The sequence below is a fragment of the Nicotiana tomentosiformis genome, chromosome 3 (genome assembly GCF_000390325.3).
Source record: "Nicotiana tomentosiformis chromosome 3, ASM39032v3, whole genome shotgun sequence".
Taxonomy (NCBI): Eukaryota; Viridiplantae; Streptophyta; class Magnoliopsida; order Solanales; family Solanaceae; genus Nicotiana; species Nicotiana tomentosiformis.
Window position 1 is genome coordinate 19,363,792 of NC_090814.1, and position 20,333 is coordinate 19,384,124.

Consider the following 20,333-nt stretch of genomic DNA (forward strand, 5'->3'; position numbering starts at 1 on the left):
CTTTCAAGACTGAATAAAACTACTATTTCACTTTGCAAACACACGGGGAAGTTATAGACATCAAATGCAATGCACAAAATAACACAAAAACTCACACCCATATGGCACATAACTCACTTAGGATCGGACTATCAAGACACTCTAGTCAAAGCAGTTAAGCAAAGTTAAGATCATACACTTTAAGGTACTTATACAAGAGTCAAAAATTGAGCCTAAGCGTCACAACTAAAGCACTTACTATTCTAAAGGTATAATAAAGTTAAGAGACATTGCCTTCAATTCAATTCACAGCACAAGGTTTCCTACTACTAATAAAAAATAAAAACTAACTACACCCGATTCAAACAAAACCCTTGAAAAAGAACCGCGGCACAAAGAAAAACTAAGGGGGAATTATTACACTACTTAACAAAAGAAAATCTTTTTGTCTTTTTCTTTTTACTTTAATCCCTCAGGAAACCCGTCGAATGATATTCATCATCGGGAAAAATCAAAAATTTTAAATCTTTTTCAATTTTATGTTTTGTTTTTCAATTTTTTCTATCTCTAACTACTACAACTAACAACAAGAAAACTAAAACTACTATACATACATACATACATACATACATACATACATACATACATACAACATATCCCCCACCCCATACTTTAAGTTGTGGCATGTCCCAATGACACACAATTAAAAAGTATAAGGTAAAGGAAACTTCCCTGAACATCTAGTCGGGGTCTGAGTCGAAGTCGGGCTTCATTCCTCGCTTTCGAACTAATGAACACATCCATACAAATAACTCCTTCTCAGCCTTCTTGGTGTATACCCTACACTTATATTTCTCACTCACTGCATCCTTCTCTTTTGAGCCCTTCACTTTTCACTCAACACTCGCATGTGGTTTTTCCTTTTGTGCCCCCTTTTCTACATCCATCTTGAAAGTCAAAGTCTCCTCATCCACTCGAAGCATGAGTTTCGTCTCGTGTATATCCAATATTGCTCTACCTGCTACTAAGAATGGTCTTCCTAGGATAAAAGGGACCTCCTTTTTCTCCTCCATATTCACCACTATAAATCCACAGGAAATACGAACTTATCCACCCGAACTAATACATATTCTGCTATTCCCTCGGGTATTACAGTCATTTGGTCTGCCAGCTGCAACGATATTGGTGCAAACCTTATCTCTCCAATCTCCATCTCCAATTTCCTATAAATAGATAGAGGCATTAAATTAATTGAGGCACTAGAATCACATAACGATTTATCAAAATAATTAGTTCCTACATAGCAAGGTATAGTAAAACTCCCTGGATCTCCACACTTTTGTGGGAGTTTATTTTGTAATATCGCGCTGCAATGCTCTGTTAGCTTCACCACTGTGGTCTCCTCTATCTTCCTCTTCTTTGTCAGAATTTACTTCAAAAATTTGGCATAAGCAGGCATTTGTGAGAGCACTTCTGTGAATGGAAATTTACATGAACCTATTTCAGCACATCTAGAAATCTTCCAAACTGCTTGTCTAGCTTTTCTCTACTTTGCTTTTGAGGGAAGGGTAAAACAGACATATACTGGCTCTCCTCAGGTTCCTCCCTTCTTCTTCTTCTTCTTCTTCTTCTTCTTCTTCTTCTTCTTCTTCTTCTTCTTCTTCTTCTTCTTCTTCTTCTTCTCCTTCTTCTTTTTATCAACATCAATCTTCAGCTGCTCCCCACTTTCTTTTTCAAGTTTCACATCTTTCTAGATTGTGGTGGGATCTTTCAACACTTGCCCACTTCTCAGAGTTACAACATTTACTGTTTCTTTGGAATTTCTCTCTGTATCAGCGGGGAGAGTTCCGAGAGCCCTCTCAGATAATATTATTGCAATCTGTCCCACTTGTCTCTCCAGGTTTCGAAAAGATGTGCCCAACTCTTTGATAGCTGCTCCATAGGCGTCCAACCTCCCATTTGTATTGATAATGAAAGACTTTATTAGATCTTCTAGACCGGGCTGAATGGGCTGTTGAGGCTGAAATTGCTGCCTCTGCTGATATTGGTATGCTGAAGCTCCTTGTCCGTGAGGTCTAGAGTTATTTTGTTTTCAAGCATTCACAGTACCTCCAGGTGAACTCCATGAAAAACCATGGTGCCTCTGACCCATTGCATTTAAATTATAGTTCTCCATATCATTTACTTCCTCAATTGAGGCTTGACACATATGTGTAGGGTGTCCTCTACCACATATACCACAAACTGCATGAGGCTCATTTCGTATCGAGGCTATGGTCAGCTTCCTTATCTCTTTGGCTATAACATCAAGTTGTACATGCATAGATGTGTTAGCATCAACCTGGTGAATACCAGTTGGTCTTCTTCTTTCAGCACTCTCAGAGGGCCACTGATTTGCATCTTCAGACAACTCATCAAGAATTGTAACTATCTCCTCTGGAATCTTTTTCATCAACGGTCCTCCAGTTGCATTGCTTAATATTTTACGTGAGGCCGGTGTCAATCCATCCCAAAAGTTCTCGAGTTACATCTAGAGTTCAATTCCGCTATGTTGATACTTTCGAACAATCTCCTTAAACCTCTTCCATGCTTCAAAATAGTTTCCGTATTTTTCTGGCAAAAGTTATGGATTTCCCTTCTAAACTTGCTCGTTTTAGCTGAAGAGAAATATTTATCAAGGAATTTTCTGGTGATCTCCTCCCATGTTCTAATCGGTCCCGTGGGTAAGCTTCAAAGCCACTGCTTTGCATCATCCTTGAGTGTAAAGGGGAATGCCCTTGAGTACACTGCATCTCGGGACACACCATTGTATTGAAAGGTGTTCACAATCTCCTCGAAGTCCATTAGATGTGTATTTGGATCTTCGTTTGGCTTCCCTCTGAAGACACAACAATTCTGAAGAGTTTGAAGCAGCCCTTGCTTCAACTCAAAATTGTTTGCTGCGATTGGAGGTGGTATAACACTTGACAATCTTTGATTATAGACCGGTCTAGCATAATCGCCAAGTGGTCTCCCAGGCATGGGAGCTATATTTCCGAACTGGTATGCACCCAAGGGTTGATTTTGAGCAATTCTTCGACCCCTCTCTTCTTCATAGATAATCTGTGCATCTCTAATAGTTGCTTCCTCAATATCCCGTGTAGCTTGTTCTCTTTGTTGGGATGCTTTTCTCGCAGCCAAATCTACATCTTCCTCACCATTTCCAGCCATAAGTTCTTTGGTTGAGGATTGCCCAACCTTTTCTAATGTTTCAGTGATATTTCTTTCCTTCCTCAGCTGTCGCAGTTGTTTTTCTATCTTTGGTTTGTATTGTAGCACTTCCTTCGTAGAAGTTCTAGTCATGCACCAACCTCCACCTGTAACCTGCGCACAATCAAAGAACACCAAACGTAAAAAGAGAAAAATAAAATTAAAATAATAAGAAAAATTCCTCAATTAGCACCACAAACTATTTCAAATACTATTGATTGCCAATCCCCGGCAACGACACCAAAATTTGACGATTGCAAATCACACACATAAATTATGTTCGCTAATCAAATATAGTATAATATAATATCGTATCCATATGGATTGGATTTTAAACAGTATTCTTGTAGTTTCTAGCTTGATTTATATTCAAGATGATCAACAATTGAGATTTTTATGATTTTTAACTAAAATTAACTAAGATTTTAAAGCTATTGAGTAATGACAATCGAAACAAAGATAAGCAAGGAAGTTATCAGTGGGAGAAAATAGAGGTTGATAGGATAGATGCAAGATAATTGTTTGGGATCTAACTCTATATAATTCACTTCTAATGTTCAAGTGAGTCTCTTGAATTCACTCAATTATTAGTTTAAATGTTAGGCAAAAACTCCTCTCTCGATTAAGTCTTAACCTCACAAGATGAACCAATTTAAGCAGGTGAAGATATGCAAGAATGCATAGTGGATTGGTCTTTAGGAAAACCTCTTTAAATGCAAAGATATCACAAGTTATGCCTCTCTTGATTACATGAACAAGTGAATATAGATGCAACAGTTAAATCATCCAAAAATGCTTCAATACATAAAACTAGAGTTATAATCCACAAACAATCATCAATACACAAAATCCATCAAACCCTAATGAGAATTACTCCATAGATATAGGCATCCGCGGCGCCCTACGCGGCGCGGTGTTGGACTTTCCTCAGAGTACGAATTTGTTTGTGCGTTTTGATGTCCAGACTTGGTCCTCGACCCCCGAACACGATCCTGGCTTAATCCCTAGGGCTTTTACTCAGACTTCAAAGCTCCAAATAGCTAAAATTATCTCCATAACATCTACATCACTCGGAACCACTCCTACAAGGCATAAAACACACAATAAGTGCAAAACACTACCAATTAAAGCTCAAAACAAGTAAAGTGCAGTAAATTAGAGTGCAATAAGCGACTAAAATATGCAATTATAGCCTACCATCATCTTGTCTACTTGCCTTCTATGTGAGGATTGTTTTATTGGCATGTGAGTCGCCCGTGCGGTTATGAGTTGTAATTTGGGCACAAGATGCCAAATGATTAGGGTTAATGAATTGGGACCCGTGAACTGTGATTATGAGGTTCGATAACTTGTGGAAATGCTTGAATAGATCTGGTGTGAAAGCGGTTGTTCTTATAGAATTGTTGTTGGTTTTCTCTTTATTTGGTTTCATCGGACTTAGACTGTGTTCAGCTTACTCTACAACATTATTACCTGACTGTTTCTTGTTAAATATTGTTATTACTAGTGTATCATTGCAAGTATTGTTTTGTATTCTTTATCCTGCTTAGCTTATATTAATATTGTTTCTCTACTAGTTCATCTTCACGCTTGTTCAGGTTGTTTAGTTCGGTAGGTGTCTTGACTGTCCCTTGTCACTACTCTACCGAGGTTAGTCTTGATACTTACTGAGTACCTCTATGGTGTACTCATACTACATTTGTGCACATTTTTGTGTATATTCAGGTGCCTCGATTGTTGTTGATTACTAGCTGGCTAGTCGAGCATTTCTGTGGTGACTCAAGGTAAACCTGCCGTCGCGTTCGTAGGCCTCGAAGTCACCTTCTGATATTGTACTTGTACCGTTTAATTTCCATTTCGAACAGTTGTATTTAGGGATTCTTCTAGTAAACTCAGTAGAGCTTATGACTTGTACTACCAGTTTTGGGATTGTACGTTGTGTATAAAAATTTCTATCTCATATTTATTAGTTGATGGTTGAATTCCTCGATTTATTTCGTAGTATTAAGCTTACCTAGTCTTAGAGACTAGGTGTTGTCATAACATCCTACGGAAGGAATTGGGGTCGTGAAACCATGCCATTCCATTTGAGCCAATCAGAACTTGCCACGTCGCCCGCCTACCATACTCACAAAATAAGCACAATGGATCTAAGTCGTCCATTCTTTAGATCAACGGCTCTAAATTTATCTCCATTTTCCCTTTAATTTCAATACCCCATTAGATTCAATCATAGTCGTTGAAAAAGAAGATCTAAGGGCCATCACATTTTCTCCTTAAAATCATTTAAAACCTGAATTTTCAGGTCCGTTGATCTAAAGAATCAATGGCCCAGATCCAATCTCCCAAAAATAACCCACAGAGATGACCCAATCCCCCTCAAACCCTAAATCATTTCCCTGTTTCCCAGCCGCCTTTCTTTCCCTTTTTTCCTCTCTTTTCTCTCCATTCCCATCACCCTAATCAGTCAAGAGAACCTTGCACTAATTCGTGCAAGGTCTCAAATCACCCAAAAAATCATACCTTCTGTCCCTCATGCCCAGGATCCTCGCTGAACTCTTTCCCATTTCCGTCTTTAAGATATAAATGCCCAAATCCGAAAACCCTAGCTTAAACATGAAATATCAAATCTTTAGATTTCTCTTGTGTTATGTTAAATCGAAGCATGTATGGAGATTCTTCAGAGTTTCATGATGAATATTCTATACCCAGAGGTCAAACACAGTGACCTCTGGGTCTCTGAGAGGTTAAACACAGGTAAATCTCTCACTGGTTTCCCTCTGTATTCTTTCGATTTCACCCACTTTGCTAGCATCATCAACTCTCCGTCATCTTCCACTATCTAGTTTGAATCTTTAAACCTAAGCCATTGAATGGCACTATAAATAGAGCCTTGGATGCTCTCACCAACCAGACCTAACAAGAGCCTAAACATCTCATACAAATATCAAAAAAATCATTTTTAAAAGCCTAACTACTTTCTAATTTATCTCTATGTCTCTTTTTCTTTCCAAGTTGTTTCACTGCTCAAGCTTGAAGTTTTGAATCCTAAGCGGCTAAATTGAACCCCGGTTTGGTCTGCTGCCCCAGAAAAGGTCAGTATACCTCCAACCTTTTTCTTTTGATTGTCTTGTTCAAAAATCATGGATATGCTGCTATCTTTCAATTAATTATTTTCGTTTATGATGTTTGTCATTAGTGTATAGATGTTTATTCCAGTTCATAATGTGGTGTTGTTAATCTATAATCATCTGTTATGCTTTTGGGTATCTTTAATCAGTAGTGATTGAGTTGTTATGTGACCATGATGATTTCTGTTCTAAATCAAATAACTTATGTGATTAAGTTCCTTAATATTCCTTAATGACTTCTCATATTTTCCTAGGCTTCAGATCTCCTTCAACGTTCTGCTGTGATCTTTATATTTCCAGTATTCTGTTGTTTTGTATTTGAGGCTGCTATTTGATGACTCTAACTAGAACATACATGAATGTATATGGTTTAATCCTTCATCACTTAGTTGAAGTATGTGAAGTTTAGTATTCAAAAAATGCTTTCTTTCATTATATAAGTATTTGCTAACCTTGAAGCAACCCTTGAGTTATTACTATGAAAGTCTTATATATGTGTTTAAGTGCTAATCAAATCCATAAGTCTCATTGTATGGAACAGTCTTATTAAGGTGAACTTTTATGAACATCAGTAATCATTCTACATGTGTTCTGTTATGATCAAGTTATCTCTCATGAAAAAGGTTATAGTCATGTCTGTTGTAGTTGAGTGTTAACTATTTTATAAGTTGGGTACAACTCCATTATGTTTAGATGTTAATCTTTAGTCTTTATAGCTGAGTTCAGCCTGCTTAGTATAATATCTCCCATGTCTTTAACCCCCTTAATGACATTGTTGACCTGACTTTATAATGATTGAAACTCATCATATTTTCTAAGATCATGACCTTAGTTGAAACATCTATGTGTGTAGTTGAATAAAAGTTCTGCATGCATCTCTATTTATCCTTCATGATTTCATGCTTCTGTGCACTATCTTGAAACTGTATCCAGTTCTCTCTCTCACTTTTAATTTGAATTGAACATAGTCTGTGAACCCTAAGGCAATTTCTTGTTATTACTGTTTGGATACCATAACTTGCTTTTCCCAAATGAGATTAGTGTAAGATTAACATTCTTAGATAAAGATGAGCATGTCATTAATTTCAAAGATAGGAAAGACTGGTGGCATGAGGTTCTGTTATAAAACCTTAGGAATTCTATTCAAAAGTCATACACCTGTAGTCTTGTTGAAACTTTGAGTGTGTTCTGGTGCCTCTAATGATATCTGTAGAAGTTCTGACCATAACTATTTGTTTTAAACCTTGGTTGACACTTCTAAAGCTTCCAATGATCCCATCAACTTGCATATGATAAAACCAGACTTGAATTTACATAATCAATACTTTGATCTAATTAAGAGGTTGTAAAGGCAAATATATCTGTATTCATTAACTGTTAAGGAATTGAACTCCCTGCTCTTTTCTCTGATTTCAGATGTTTGGTTCTTTTATAGTAGCATTGGTAACATCTTTGTCCCTATGTGTGTTTGAAACTTGATCTCTAAACCTGTTTAATGTGTTAATCATTCACCTAGTGTTGGAAATATAGTTATAAAAATGTAGATAAAATTGTTTTGTGTTCCTTATATTATTCTATCAAGAAAATGGTACACTTCTGTGGTGTGGTATTGCTATGATAATTAGTTTACATTGAAAGAGCCACATTGGCACTTAAACCTATAGGGAAAAATGAATCGTTAGTGGTTAGGGGTATTTGGGAGTAGAGTTTAACTCTTGGTTGGTCTACTCTCCCCGGTACAAGCATTTCCCTGGGCCTTGAGACCCTTGGGAACTTTGAAGTGTCGGGGGATTCAAAAGGGGGATTCGACCTTGAGTGGAACTCTACCCTTAATCTTTAGTTTATTGACACTCATTATTCTCTTTGGGTTTAGTGTTAATGACAACGAAAGGTTTTCAATGTAAATTTGTTACCATACATAGCCACCAGATTAGTATAACTTCTCATAATACCTAAGAATTATTAGTTTGTTATATTTTTGTTTAACTCATTTACTTATGTATTTCATGCATGACTGAATGTATAGAATGTTGTGTCTAATGACTTTCTCTTTTCTTTTTGAACATGTACAATTGTTTGGTTCTGCTGAGTTCTCAAGGAACTCAGGCCCAAGTCCAGCATTGACATATCCTGGAAGTTCGAAGTCAGTCGTTGCCCGACCTTGTTATTGCTGGGCCTGCCTCTTTGAGGCACAAAAACTAGAGTCCCTCCTTTCTCTTTACTCTTTTATTGCTTACTGCTTCACTACCTTAGATTTACTGCCTCATTGCTTTTGCTGCGTTCTTGTTGTTTTATGTCACATGTATACAACAATTATCTTATTGGATTGAATGCTTTATTTTATATCTTAAATCATGTAAACAACTTAGGCAAGCTTTAAAAAGACATAGGATTAAAAGAAGTATTAGTTAGTAACTAATCCTCAATTCGCTAATCATAAATTTGTTTGTACCATTAATCTGCTATGTTTTGCTAACTCTTCTTAAAGATTTTGAAGCCCAATAGCTTAGCAAGATGACGACAGTCCCTCTTTAAAAAAAAAAGAAGTCGATCGCAAATTTGACCTTCTAACAGAAAATCAACTCTTTTCGAAAAAACAAGGTGCTTCCACTCAAATACAAATTTTCAAACGATCTCTTCAAGTTCGATATTTAAGAAGCCAAGGTATATCTTTGGCCTACTTTTATAACATCTTCATCTTATTAGAGTAACTTGAATGTCCATTCGTAAAAGACAAAGTGTTTTATAATTTAGATCTTCTTTTCACATGTTTTCCTAAATGCAAACATCATACATATTTTTCAAAGCTCTTCCAAGCACATATATGCCAATATTACTTTCTAAGACTTCTTTAAGCTTACAACCTTTTTTTAAACTACACGCCTTCTTTGTAAGTATTATGTCCTAAAAACAATTAGTTCTACATCTAGTCTAAGTCTTATGGAGCTACCTCATGTAGATTTTAAGGGGTGCCTAACGCCTTCCCTTTAGAAGAACAAGAATTCTTACCCATAATCTCACCGGTTAGCAGACTAATAAAGAACATGACTTTAGTAATTAAATATGTACCCTAGTTTACCTTTAAATATTAGATGGCAACTCTCTTTCATCAACAACAGAGAAACCACAAGTTGAATCGCATTTTGACTAGTGCAAAATAGGGTGCAACAACATGGCGACTCTGCTGGGGAATTCACACTTAGGTTCTGACCTTAGCAGACTTAGACTGAATTCGACACTTAGATTTGTTTGTGCGTTGCTTCAACTGTATTTTGCAATTACGTGCTCACCTGCTTTGCTTGCTTATTATCATGCCTGTTATTGTTACACCCTTATCTGTTACCACTTTATATATACTATCATCACACTTCTTCTTATCGAGTCTTGGTTGTACACTATCACACACGATGGCGCGTGAGGGTTGTCTTTGACACCCCTCCGAACCTTTTTTTTCAAAACTCTTTAGTTTTAGAGAATGCTTTTGTCAAGTCAACTGACATAACTTCTCGTAGTTTTCAGTCCAATTCAAAAGAACGAAATACTCAACTCTAGCAAACATACGTCATGTTGCATAAACCTTAGTGATTCAGTCCTTGGCATCAACATACGATTAGGAAAGCTACCCTAATGTTAACTGATCATGCACCTAACAACATGACTTCTGTGGAAAGACGAACAAACCTGACGAGACACCTAAAGATCCGAAGCAAATACTTACCAAAACCTTTCTTTATCCACTTCAGAAATGGAAATCAACCAAAACATCCTTGAGATCAATATGGTGATGGGAGATCGACAAATCCTGAAGCAATGGTGGAAGAATATCCGCCGAGAGCACGTGGATGAGATTCGGACCCACCTGGGGGCACTGACCGCTTTGTTAAACATCCGAGAAGACATGGTGCTTACTCGCCTGCTGATAGAGTTCTGGGATCTGGATAAGGTGGTGTTCAAGTTTGCTGATTGTGAGTTAGTACCAACATTGGAAGAAGTTGCCAGTTTCACGGAGCTGCCATGTACAGGGAGAAGATCAATACTACCAGTCACCATGCCCGGTTATAGGTTCCTAGATGCTCTAGGTCTGGCAAACAGTCAAAGTTTGAGAAATATCAAGGACAGATGGGTGAGATTGGATCAAATGTTCTATGGGTTCGGACATCGTGAAAGCTATGAATGGTACTCGGGAAAATTTCAGTGTGATCAAGCAACATGGGAGAGTCTCAGGCCCATCACTTTCTCATTGGCACTGTTGGGATTGTTGGTTTTCCCACAGAGAAGAGGCCGGATCAACATCAACCTCTTACCTGTGGTTCTAGCGATATTCTGCGGCAACCTCCAAGCTACTCTAGTACCGATGGTGTTAGATGAGATTTTAAGGGCCTTTTCTGTATGTGCACGAGGGTATGATTTCTTTAAGGGTTGTAACTTGCTGCTTCAGATATGGGCCACAAAATATTTCTTCCAGTGAGAGGCCACAATTGACTACTTTGTGGGTGTCAGCAACATGATACGCAGCCACAACGAGAGGATGAGACATTGGGTCTCCCCACATGGACAAGAAGAGTGGAGAGAAATGCTTACTAATCTAAGTGGAGAATGGGTCAATTGGAAGTTGTCATGGTTAGGAGAGAGGGCAATCCTAAGGACTCCTCAGAAATACTTCATTGAGCTGATGGGAATTGAGGGAATACAACCATACTCACCCTTGCAGGTTCTCAAACAGTTTGGGTTGATCCAGGATGTGCCTCTATGGATGAGGACATCGCTATATGAGGATGAGTACAACAGACAGATTCTAATTCCAAGGATAAGAAGTCTCTAAGAAGAGTGGAATGATCTGGTCACAGTGCCGATGGGTCAAAACTCGTGTTGCACTCCGGAGTATTATGTCTAGATCAACGAGGAAGACGATCTAGCCCGACCAAGCAGAGAAGGTATAGCCTGGTTGGAGGACGCAGTGGTTGCTTTACAAATCTACCATGATATTCTGCCACAGTACCTTGTGACTACCTCGATGCACCGTCCAGGGTTCCCAGAATCTATTGATCACATGATGCCACCTACTGAAGATGATGACCAAGTAGTGGAGTAAATCCAGATAGAATCTGAGACACAGCCAGAGGAAGAGCCGGAAGAGGAAGATGAGATAGGGAATGATTCTGGGGATGGTTACTATAATTTGGTTGATTTTCCCTTCTTTTCCACATTGTATTTGTCACGGCCCGACCTCGGGGAGCACGATCGGAGCTCAACCGAGATACCCCGGTTAAGCAAGCATGCTAGATGCCTTCTACCCAACCTTTCCCATTATCAACATAAGAATCGGTACAAGTGATAGACATGAGAAGAGTCAAGTGTTCCACAATCTTTTTCCAATACTAAAGGATATTCATTTATGATTCCCAAAATATTAAAAGTTTATAGATATGATGAAAAATATGCTTGCCTAAATACCAACACTTACTAGTTTAATTTTCAATACCAAACACCACCCACAACCTGTCTACGGAGCCTCTAAGTACAACAGAAGAGAAGAATGGAAGTGCCGGCAACAATGCCCCAGCTATACCTCAAAACATAAAGTACAACATCAAATGACATGAAGCCCGGAATAGAGTAGGTCTTACCAAAATCTGCTGAATAAAGAGTAACTGCTAACGAGGATCAAAACCGCCTGCTGACGAACTATGCATCCATTGAAGATACAACGCCCCCGACAAAATGGACGTTATTACATATGGAATAGTACTAGTATGTAAAGCTACATGTCCTCTTTCAAAATAGAGTGCCAATATAAGAGAGGGAAAACCATAGAAATAGCAAGTCACAATCAACAATGTCCAAATGGCCAGTTAAAATATATTAAAAATGCAGAAATAATTAATATATATATATATATATATATATATATATATATATATATATATATATATATATATATATATTTGGTTAGGAGATCATTAGCACCGATATACCACCGTATTTTTAGTACGGAGCCGATCACGCCTGATCGGCTAGGCCATCTTCCCACAAACAATGTGGTTTGACATGTGATGCAAATAAAAAAAGGTGTTACCAAGAGTAGTACCACCATGTGCGCAATATGGCATCCGATCACCACCCGACCAGCTAGGTCGTCTCCCCACATATGCCGTGCTATCAAAAATCTCATCCCAATTAAGGGGAATAATCACAATCAGATCAATATTTCAATCTCATCCCCAATAAGGGGAATAATCACAATCCACTCCTACACCGGTACGTGTAGTTTCAGGTATGGGCCTTACAACCCACCCTTTCTCGGTTTGCTAATGATACTCCAAAAAACATTTTGTTTTGCACACAAGGGATACAAAAGTACAAACATATGCTATATTCACCTCATTATCTTTCACACTATAAATATCTTCATTAGTACTTTTAACCATTCACAACATCGTTATTCCCTTGGCTCTCTTGGCTATACTTATGATTCTTTATTCATGGCACGTTGGCCGTACTTCATATTCAACATTTTCATTTCTTTACTTTCATGGATCATTATCATAAATATCAACAAATAGAATATTCCGGAAATCACAACTTTAAGTTCATTAGTAATGGAAACTTTAGACCCAATAGGATTTCTTTCTGAGAAATTGAGTAAAATGATTGGCAATCGAAGCACAAGTTAAAATCATAAACGAGTTACACATAATTTATTCTTAAAATACTTTTTCCCAAAAGGGCAATACAAAATTTCAACTCATGAATATATAAGAGCTCAAAACACATGGGAAGTACTTACAAAGCATAGCGTTAGTTAAAACAAGCACATTTGGGCATGACTTGAGTACATAAGCTTTAGGCAAATCTATTTTTGAAGTCAGTTTGGAACAGTTGAATCAAGGCCTATTTCATAACCTTTCTCACATCAGTTCATTTCCTCGACACCATTGGCCACAAGTATAACTTTCATTCTTGCACGTTGGCCACACTTTATATCTCCAACCCACTTTTTTCACTTTCAAGCATCCTTATAGATTATCAATAACAAGGCATTTCTACTCAAGACTTTAAATACATATTTGGGCAACTAACAAAATTAAGGGTCTTAGGCACATGTGATTTCTTACACAATTCGACATGCTAGTTTTCATTAGAAACACATTTTCAAATCATATCATATTAACACACAGCACATGCTTAATCACCTTCTCAAATAGTAACTCAACATAACAAGAACGTTTGTAATACAAATTGAATGCATATATCTTTTTACACAAGGCTTATTCGGAATAATCAATTTATAATGAACAACACGGGACTTACAAGGCCATTGTGGGGTTCAATTCTAAAAGAGGAGTTTAGACAACATATCTTGTTTGAGCTTTCCTTAAGTTACTACAACGTCCCAACACTTATAGAAATAACAATCTATAAGAAGATAGCGAAAATCGGATAATAATTAGAAGGAATCTCATGGTGTAACTCTTTTAGGAATTTTGTTAAACACCTATTATGAAAAATAGACTATAAAGCTCTAAAATGGTAATCCCTTCCTCCCTCAACCAATTTCAACAACAAACTACCCAAACTAGTTCATTAACCCCACATACTACAACCTATTGACACATGCATGGCCTAATTCCAATCCCACAATATACTTACACCCTAAAATAACCTGTATGGGTGGTATAGGATAGGAACTTACCCGGATAGATAGTGGTTTAGTGATTGACTTCCTTGATTCTTGAAGGTTGGTGTAAGATTGGATGATTAGAATTCTAGGTTTCCCCCATTTGTCTCTAAAAAACTCTTACCTCTCTCTAAAATCATCAGACAATCATTCCATAATAAGCCCCAAAGGCGATTTATTAAAATGAGGTCGAGTTATAAAAATAGAAAAATGGACCCTCCGAACTCAGGTCTGCGGTCGCAGAATGGACCGCATAACAGATATGCGGCCCACAAAATAGGCCGCGAAAATGATGCCAAAAACTGGGCTGGTCTGGACCGGTCTGCAGGCCGCAGACTACTTATGCGGCCGCAGAATTGCCTAATGAAATTCTTCATGCCAAATCTGTGACGGAAAATGCAGACCGCAAAAGGGATATGCGATCGCAGAATAGACCGCAAAATGACCTTCAAAATTCAACAAACTCCCTTCTTAACTCCGAAATGATTATGCGGCCCGCAAAAAGGTTCAGTGGTCGTGAAACAGACCACAAAATTGCCTTTTTCTGCCAAAAATTTCCATCAACTCCTTAGTGTATTCTTCAGCCCAAAAAGTCCGTACCGCGCCGAGCAAGCTCATCGCGAAGAATTTCTACAATCCTCAAACACATAGGTCTACCTCGGTACCACAAAACCTTAAATTCCTTGGCAATATGTTATGAAGGATCTAAATGTGTCAAGTCTAATTGTTTATCAAACATTCGCGATTTAGGCCTACCTCTGACAATGAGAGATCATACGAATTCTAGGAACACACACTGTAATGACCCGGCCGGTCGTTTTGAGTATTACAGCCCCGTTCCCCTATTTATTGCTTTATAGCTATATTATAACCTATCGAATTAGTTATTTAGGGTCCGGAAGGATTTCGGATTGAATTGAGACACTTAGTCTCATAATGGAAAACTTAAGTTGGAAAAGTTGATCGGATGTTGACTTATGTGTAGACGACCTCGGATTTAAATTCTGATGATTCCAATAGCTCTGTATGATGATTTTGGACTTAGGAGCGTATTCGGAAAACTTTTTGGAGGTCCGTAGTGAAATTAGGTTTGAAATGACGAAAGTTGAAGTTTTGGGAAGTTTGATCGGGGAGTTGACTTTTTGATATTGGGGTCGGAATCCGATTCTGAAAATTGGAATAGGCCCGTAATGTGAAATATGACTTGTGTGCAAAATGTGAAGTCAATCGAACGTGATTTGACAGGTTTCAGCGTCGTTTGTAGAATTTGGGAATTTCGAAGTTTATTAGGCTTGAATCCGTGTGTAATTCGTGTTTTTGATGTTGTTGGAGGTGATTTGAAGATTAGACTAAGTTCATATGATGTTATAAGAATTATCGGTATGTTTAGTTGAGGTCCCGGGGGCCTCGGATTGATTTCGAGTGGTTAACGGACTTCATTTTGAGTTGATGAAGTAGCTGAAGTGCTGCTGCTACTGGTATAACGGCACCTGCGGAGTGGGCACCGCAGGTGCGCGCACGCAGAAGCGTGGAATGAATCGCAGAAGTGACCAAGGAAGGGCTGGGCAGAGGTCGCAGGTGCAAAGACATTACCGCATCTGCGATGGTCGCAGAAGCGGGCTGAAGGGCGCAGAAATGAGGTTGAGCTACAGGTGCAATGGGTTTTTTGCACATGCAATCCAAATTTCGCAGAAGCGAAAAGCCTGGGCAGAACCCTTTAAGTTCAGGGTTTCACTATTTTTCACCATTTTCGGATTTTGGAGCTAGGTTTGGGCGATTTTGGAGAGGAATATTTTCACACAACTTGGGGTAAGTGTTCTTAACTCCCTTGTGATTATATTCCATGAATCTATCTTCATTTTAGCAATTGGTTGATGAATTTAAAGAGGAAATTGAGGGTGTTGGCCTAAAGTTCATAATATGAATTTTTCAGTTTTGAACATCGATTTGACGTTGGAATTGAGTGAAATTAGTATGGTTGAACTTGTAATTGGATGGGTTGTCATATTTTGTGAGTTTCGTCGGATTCCGATATGTGGACCCCACATGCAATTTTTGGAGTGTAATTTCGGATTTTGTGGGAAAATATTAGTATTTTGATATGGAATTAATTCTTATAAATTGTGTGGATTGAATCAAATTTATTGCGGCTAGATTCGAGCCGTTCAGGAGTTGATATACGCAGAATGGGATTTCTGGAGCATTCTTTATCTTGCTCGGCATTGGATTCGTCTTGTTCGAGGTAAATAACTCTTCTAATCTTGGAGCTGAGGGTATTAACCCTGATTATACGTGTTATGAATTTGGTATTGAGGTGACGCACATGCTAGGTGACGGGCGTGTGGGTGTGCAACATATGAATTGGGACTCTGTTGTTTCCATGGCACTGTATAGTGGTCCTACTTTGTTGATGTCCATTTTTTCACCATGTGATAAAGTAATTGAGCTGTCAATCATGCTAGATATCATATTTAGGCTTTATGACGATACCGCTAGGATCCATAGTGGTCGTTTCTTACTCTCATTTCACTGATTTCATTGATATTTCGTACTCAGTCATATTCATGCATTTATATCATATCTCAGTCTCAGTTGTTATTTATTGATACATCATATCATTGTTGTCGGACTAGTTTCATGATGTTGTGAGCCCGTGAGTGAGACTGGAGAGATTAATTACTGAGTGAGGCCGGGGGCCAATTTGTGAGGATATTGATACTATAGCGCGTGAGTTGTCCGTGCGAATCTAGATATTAATATTATGGCACATGAGTTGTCCGTGCGGATTATAGAGCTTGGACTGTAGGTGCCCCTCCGGAGTCTGCAAACCCCCAGTGAGCGCGGTTGTTATTATTGAGGGATGGATCTTCCCTGGACATGGATCTTGTCCGAAGCATTATATACCTAAAGATAGATCTTCTCCACTGGCTGGATTGGCCCTACTCGGTACTGAGTGACTGATGATCAGTTGATGTGTATATTCTGGGATGGATCTTCCCTAGGCCGGATTGACCATATACAGTACCAAGTGATTGAGCATGATGAGTGGAATGTGTGAGAAAGTTAGATTGAGTACTCTGAGAGTGCGAGTACATGAGTTCATCTTTGAGATACATTGCATTGATGGAATACAAGCATCGATATGTATTTTCCTCATGCTGTACGGTATTACATCATTCATGATTTCTCACACATGTTGACAGATGGGCATAGTGATGCATTTGTTTTACACTGGTTATCTGGAAAGAAAATGAAACATCTTATTTATTATTATTGAAAGGATTTTGGGGAAAATTATTGTTTTCAAACTTATTCATATTTTTGGCAACTTTGGTAAACGATTTGGGTTTTCACTGATGTACTTGAAAAGGCAGAACTATTTTTGAAAAATCATGATTTTGCTGAGCATCTTACCTCTGAGTTACTTCTTGTATCATTTGCTTTACGTTGTTATGAACTGTTGTTGGTAATTGGTGGTGGACCCGATATTGGTACAAGGTCGTCACTACTTTCAACCTAAGGTTAGGTTTGTTACTTATTGAGTACATGGGGTCGGTTGTATTCATACTATACTTCTGTACCTTACGTGCATACGTTGGCTGCTGATGTTGTTGTATTAGTGGGAGCTGGATCTGAAGATGTACATACGTTCCGGTTGTAGCTGCCTCTTGTTCATGGTAGCCTTAGATTCATAAAACTCTGTTTATGTACTTTTCAAATAGATGATATATTTACTTCATACTAGCGTTGTATACTCTATTCTTATAAGCTCATGATTTGTGCTACCAGTTTTTCGGGAATGTATAAGATTAAGATCTTTATTTACTTAAATATCTTTAATAATTGTTATTGGAATTGGATAAGTGAAAGTTGGCTTACCTAGCGGGTTGGGTTAGGTACCATCACGACTAGTTGGATTTTGGGTCGTGACAAGGTGGTATCAGAGCTCTAGGTTCATAGGTTCTACAAGTCATGAGAAAGTGTCTAGTAGAGTCTTGTGGATCGGTATGATGATGTCCATATCTATCTTCGAGAGGCTACAGGGCATTTAGGATATATACTTCCCATCTTTCCTCCTTATCGTGCAAAATTGATTCAGCTTGAGACATAACTCTTTGAATTCCTTCCACGTATTCGTATGCGCATATGAGCACTCGATATCAGGTGTGCATCGTCGGCTTGTGATTCTATGAACGAGGTTCGAGATATGTATTATGTATTTCGGTGATGGGCCAGTCTGGAGGACTTGAGGCCATGGTTAGACCACAGCTTAAGCTCGGTAGCTTCAGTTGTAACTTGTATATTTGAACTCATATGTCCAGTAATGTCCCTACGAGCGAAATTTGTGGCTCGGTGAGCGATGGAATGGCCTTGTGATGAGTATGACGTAACTGCGGGAAGCGGTAAGGCGATTTGAATGTGACGAGAAGTGTTTCCTTGAAATGTAAAAAGGGCCATTGGGTTCTTGATTTTCATTTTGATGTGACGTACAGTCTCGAGTGCGAATGTTTTGAAAGATCTTTCACGTTGTTAAATTTTGTGGCAAATTAAATTCTTATGTCTGGTTAATGAGTTTGGACTCAAAAAGATTAAGTGATTTCATAGTAATCATGGTTGCGAAAGGGTATAACAAGATGCCAATTTGAGACTAAGCAGGTGGGTTATCTCCCGCGGAGTAATCTACGTAGTTGTGTTCCTTATGATGTGAATAGAGAGTTTCTTTTCTACCAGCGGGGTGTATGTGTTAAGACTCGAATTTGAATCTGGTTGAGAAAGTTGACTTGAGTGTTAAGGGAATGGATGCGAGCTTAGCGGACGATTGAGGTATTTTCATTGTTGGCGTGGTATGAGCTTGAGAAGAATTTTTGTTGAAGTGACTGCGATATTAAGGCAGTAATAGGGTATGGGTATTGCGAGTTATCGAGTGTTTTAATCTATGGCTTTGAGCCAAGTGGGGGAGCCTGCTAGTAACAATTTAATTCATGGTTATGTGTTAAATTTTAATTTTGGTCTGAGGCATACTTGTGAATTAGTTATGACTTGTAGAGGTTGAGTTCAAGAATGACTCGAGTAAGGAAATTTCTGGATGCGGGTTATGGCACTTTAGGAATATATGAAAATCATGGGAATCATAAAATAATTGAGTGTTTATTCGCGAAGGATGTAGTGTACACAAAGTATGAATTCGATCGGTGGTATTAAGGCAATGTTACTTCTTTGGGTGTTGTTGTGCTAATGGGGCACAAGTCGTTCGGTCCGTTTGGTCGGTTTAATTGAGATTTGAGTAGAGTGGATGGCTCTCAAGAATAGTTCTAATGGATTCAAGATTTATATGTAGCGATTTGGAATTTTCAAGATTTATATATGGCTAGAAACTGAGAGTTACATTGGATGGTGTTGAGACTTGTGGTAATTATGTATGACTATAAATTCTACATTTTAGTATAAGAAAAGGGAAGATGAACAATTTTAAATTCGCATAAGGTCTTTCGGAGTGGATGTCTCGGTTGTGGTGCTTTTGGGGGTACTTAAAAAAGGGAATTCGGCGGCTTATGGGCCTTAGAGCGTTGTGGTTTTATACGAGGGTCTCTCATGTGGTGAATTTTGGTTAAGGATCGTGGTGTTCCAGCAAGGAGAAGTATCAATTTGAAGGCAATTTGGAAGAGACTTGGAGAAATAAGACTGCGTGGTAGTAGGTTGGATCAGTACAGTAATGGATATAATCGGTTCTTTGGGTACTTATGATGTGGCTAGTCTCTACAGGTATTTCGTGGCAATGATCTTGGGTTTTGGCGACCTATGTGGCTGGGTTGAGTTAGAGAGATTCGGTTCTGATAGCTTGGTTGTGTTCAAATGGGTTAAGAAGAGTTCTCAATGGTTTTTACCATGGTTCGAGGGGTATATTTCCTACCGGAGTGAGGAATATGTTGCGTATTGGAATTTTCTCCTGGGTGAGATCAAATGGAAGGTTTCTGACTGATCGGGTATGTATTCTGCTTGTGACTCAGAGTTGATTATGAGATTCTTGTACTCTTCGCAGGATGGCATAGTAGACGCGGTGTATTGCGTGTGATTGAGATTTGCATGTGCAAGGTCACAGTTTAGTTTTGAAGGAAAGGACATAAATTCGTAGGCAGCATGGACGGTTTTAGATGACTAGGCAAATGATATTACTAATCGGTATGGCCTGATGATAGTATACATTTCATAAGGGGCAATGTGATTTGATTTATGGGCACTTCATTAGTATTACGGCACTCTCCTGGTTGATCGACGGCTGATATTCAAATTTTGTC

At 38.4% G+C, this 20,333-nt stretch overlaps 1 protein-coding gene across 1 annotated transcript; it reads right to left on the bottom strand.

Annotated features, from left to right (window-relative positions):
• Positions 1–1,573: 1,573 nt before the first annotated feature.
• Positions 1,574–2,431, bottom strand: LOC138907446 (uncharacterized). The gene is made up of 2 exons (XM_070198043.1): positions 2,089–2,431; positions 1,574–1,707 (listed from the first exon to the last, which is right to left on the bottom strand). Exons 1-2 carry the CDS (start codon positions 2,429–2,431, stop codon positions 1,574–1,576), a joined length of 477 nt encoding a protein of 158 aa, XP_070054144.1.
• Positions 2,432–20,333: the final 17,902 nt, after the last annotated feature.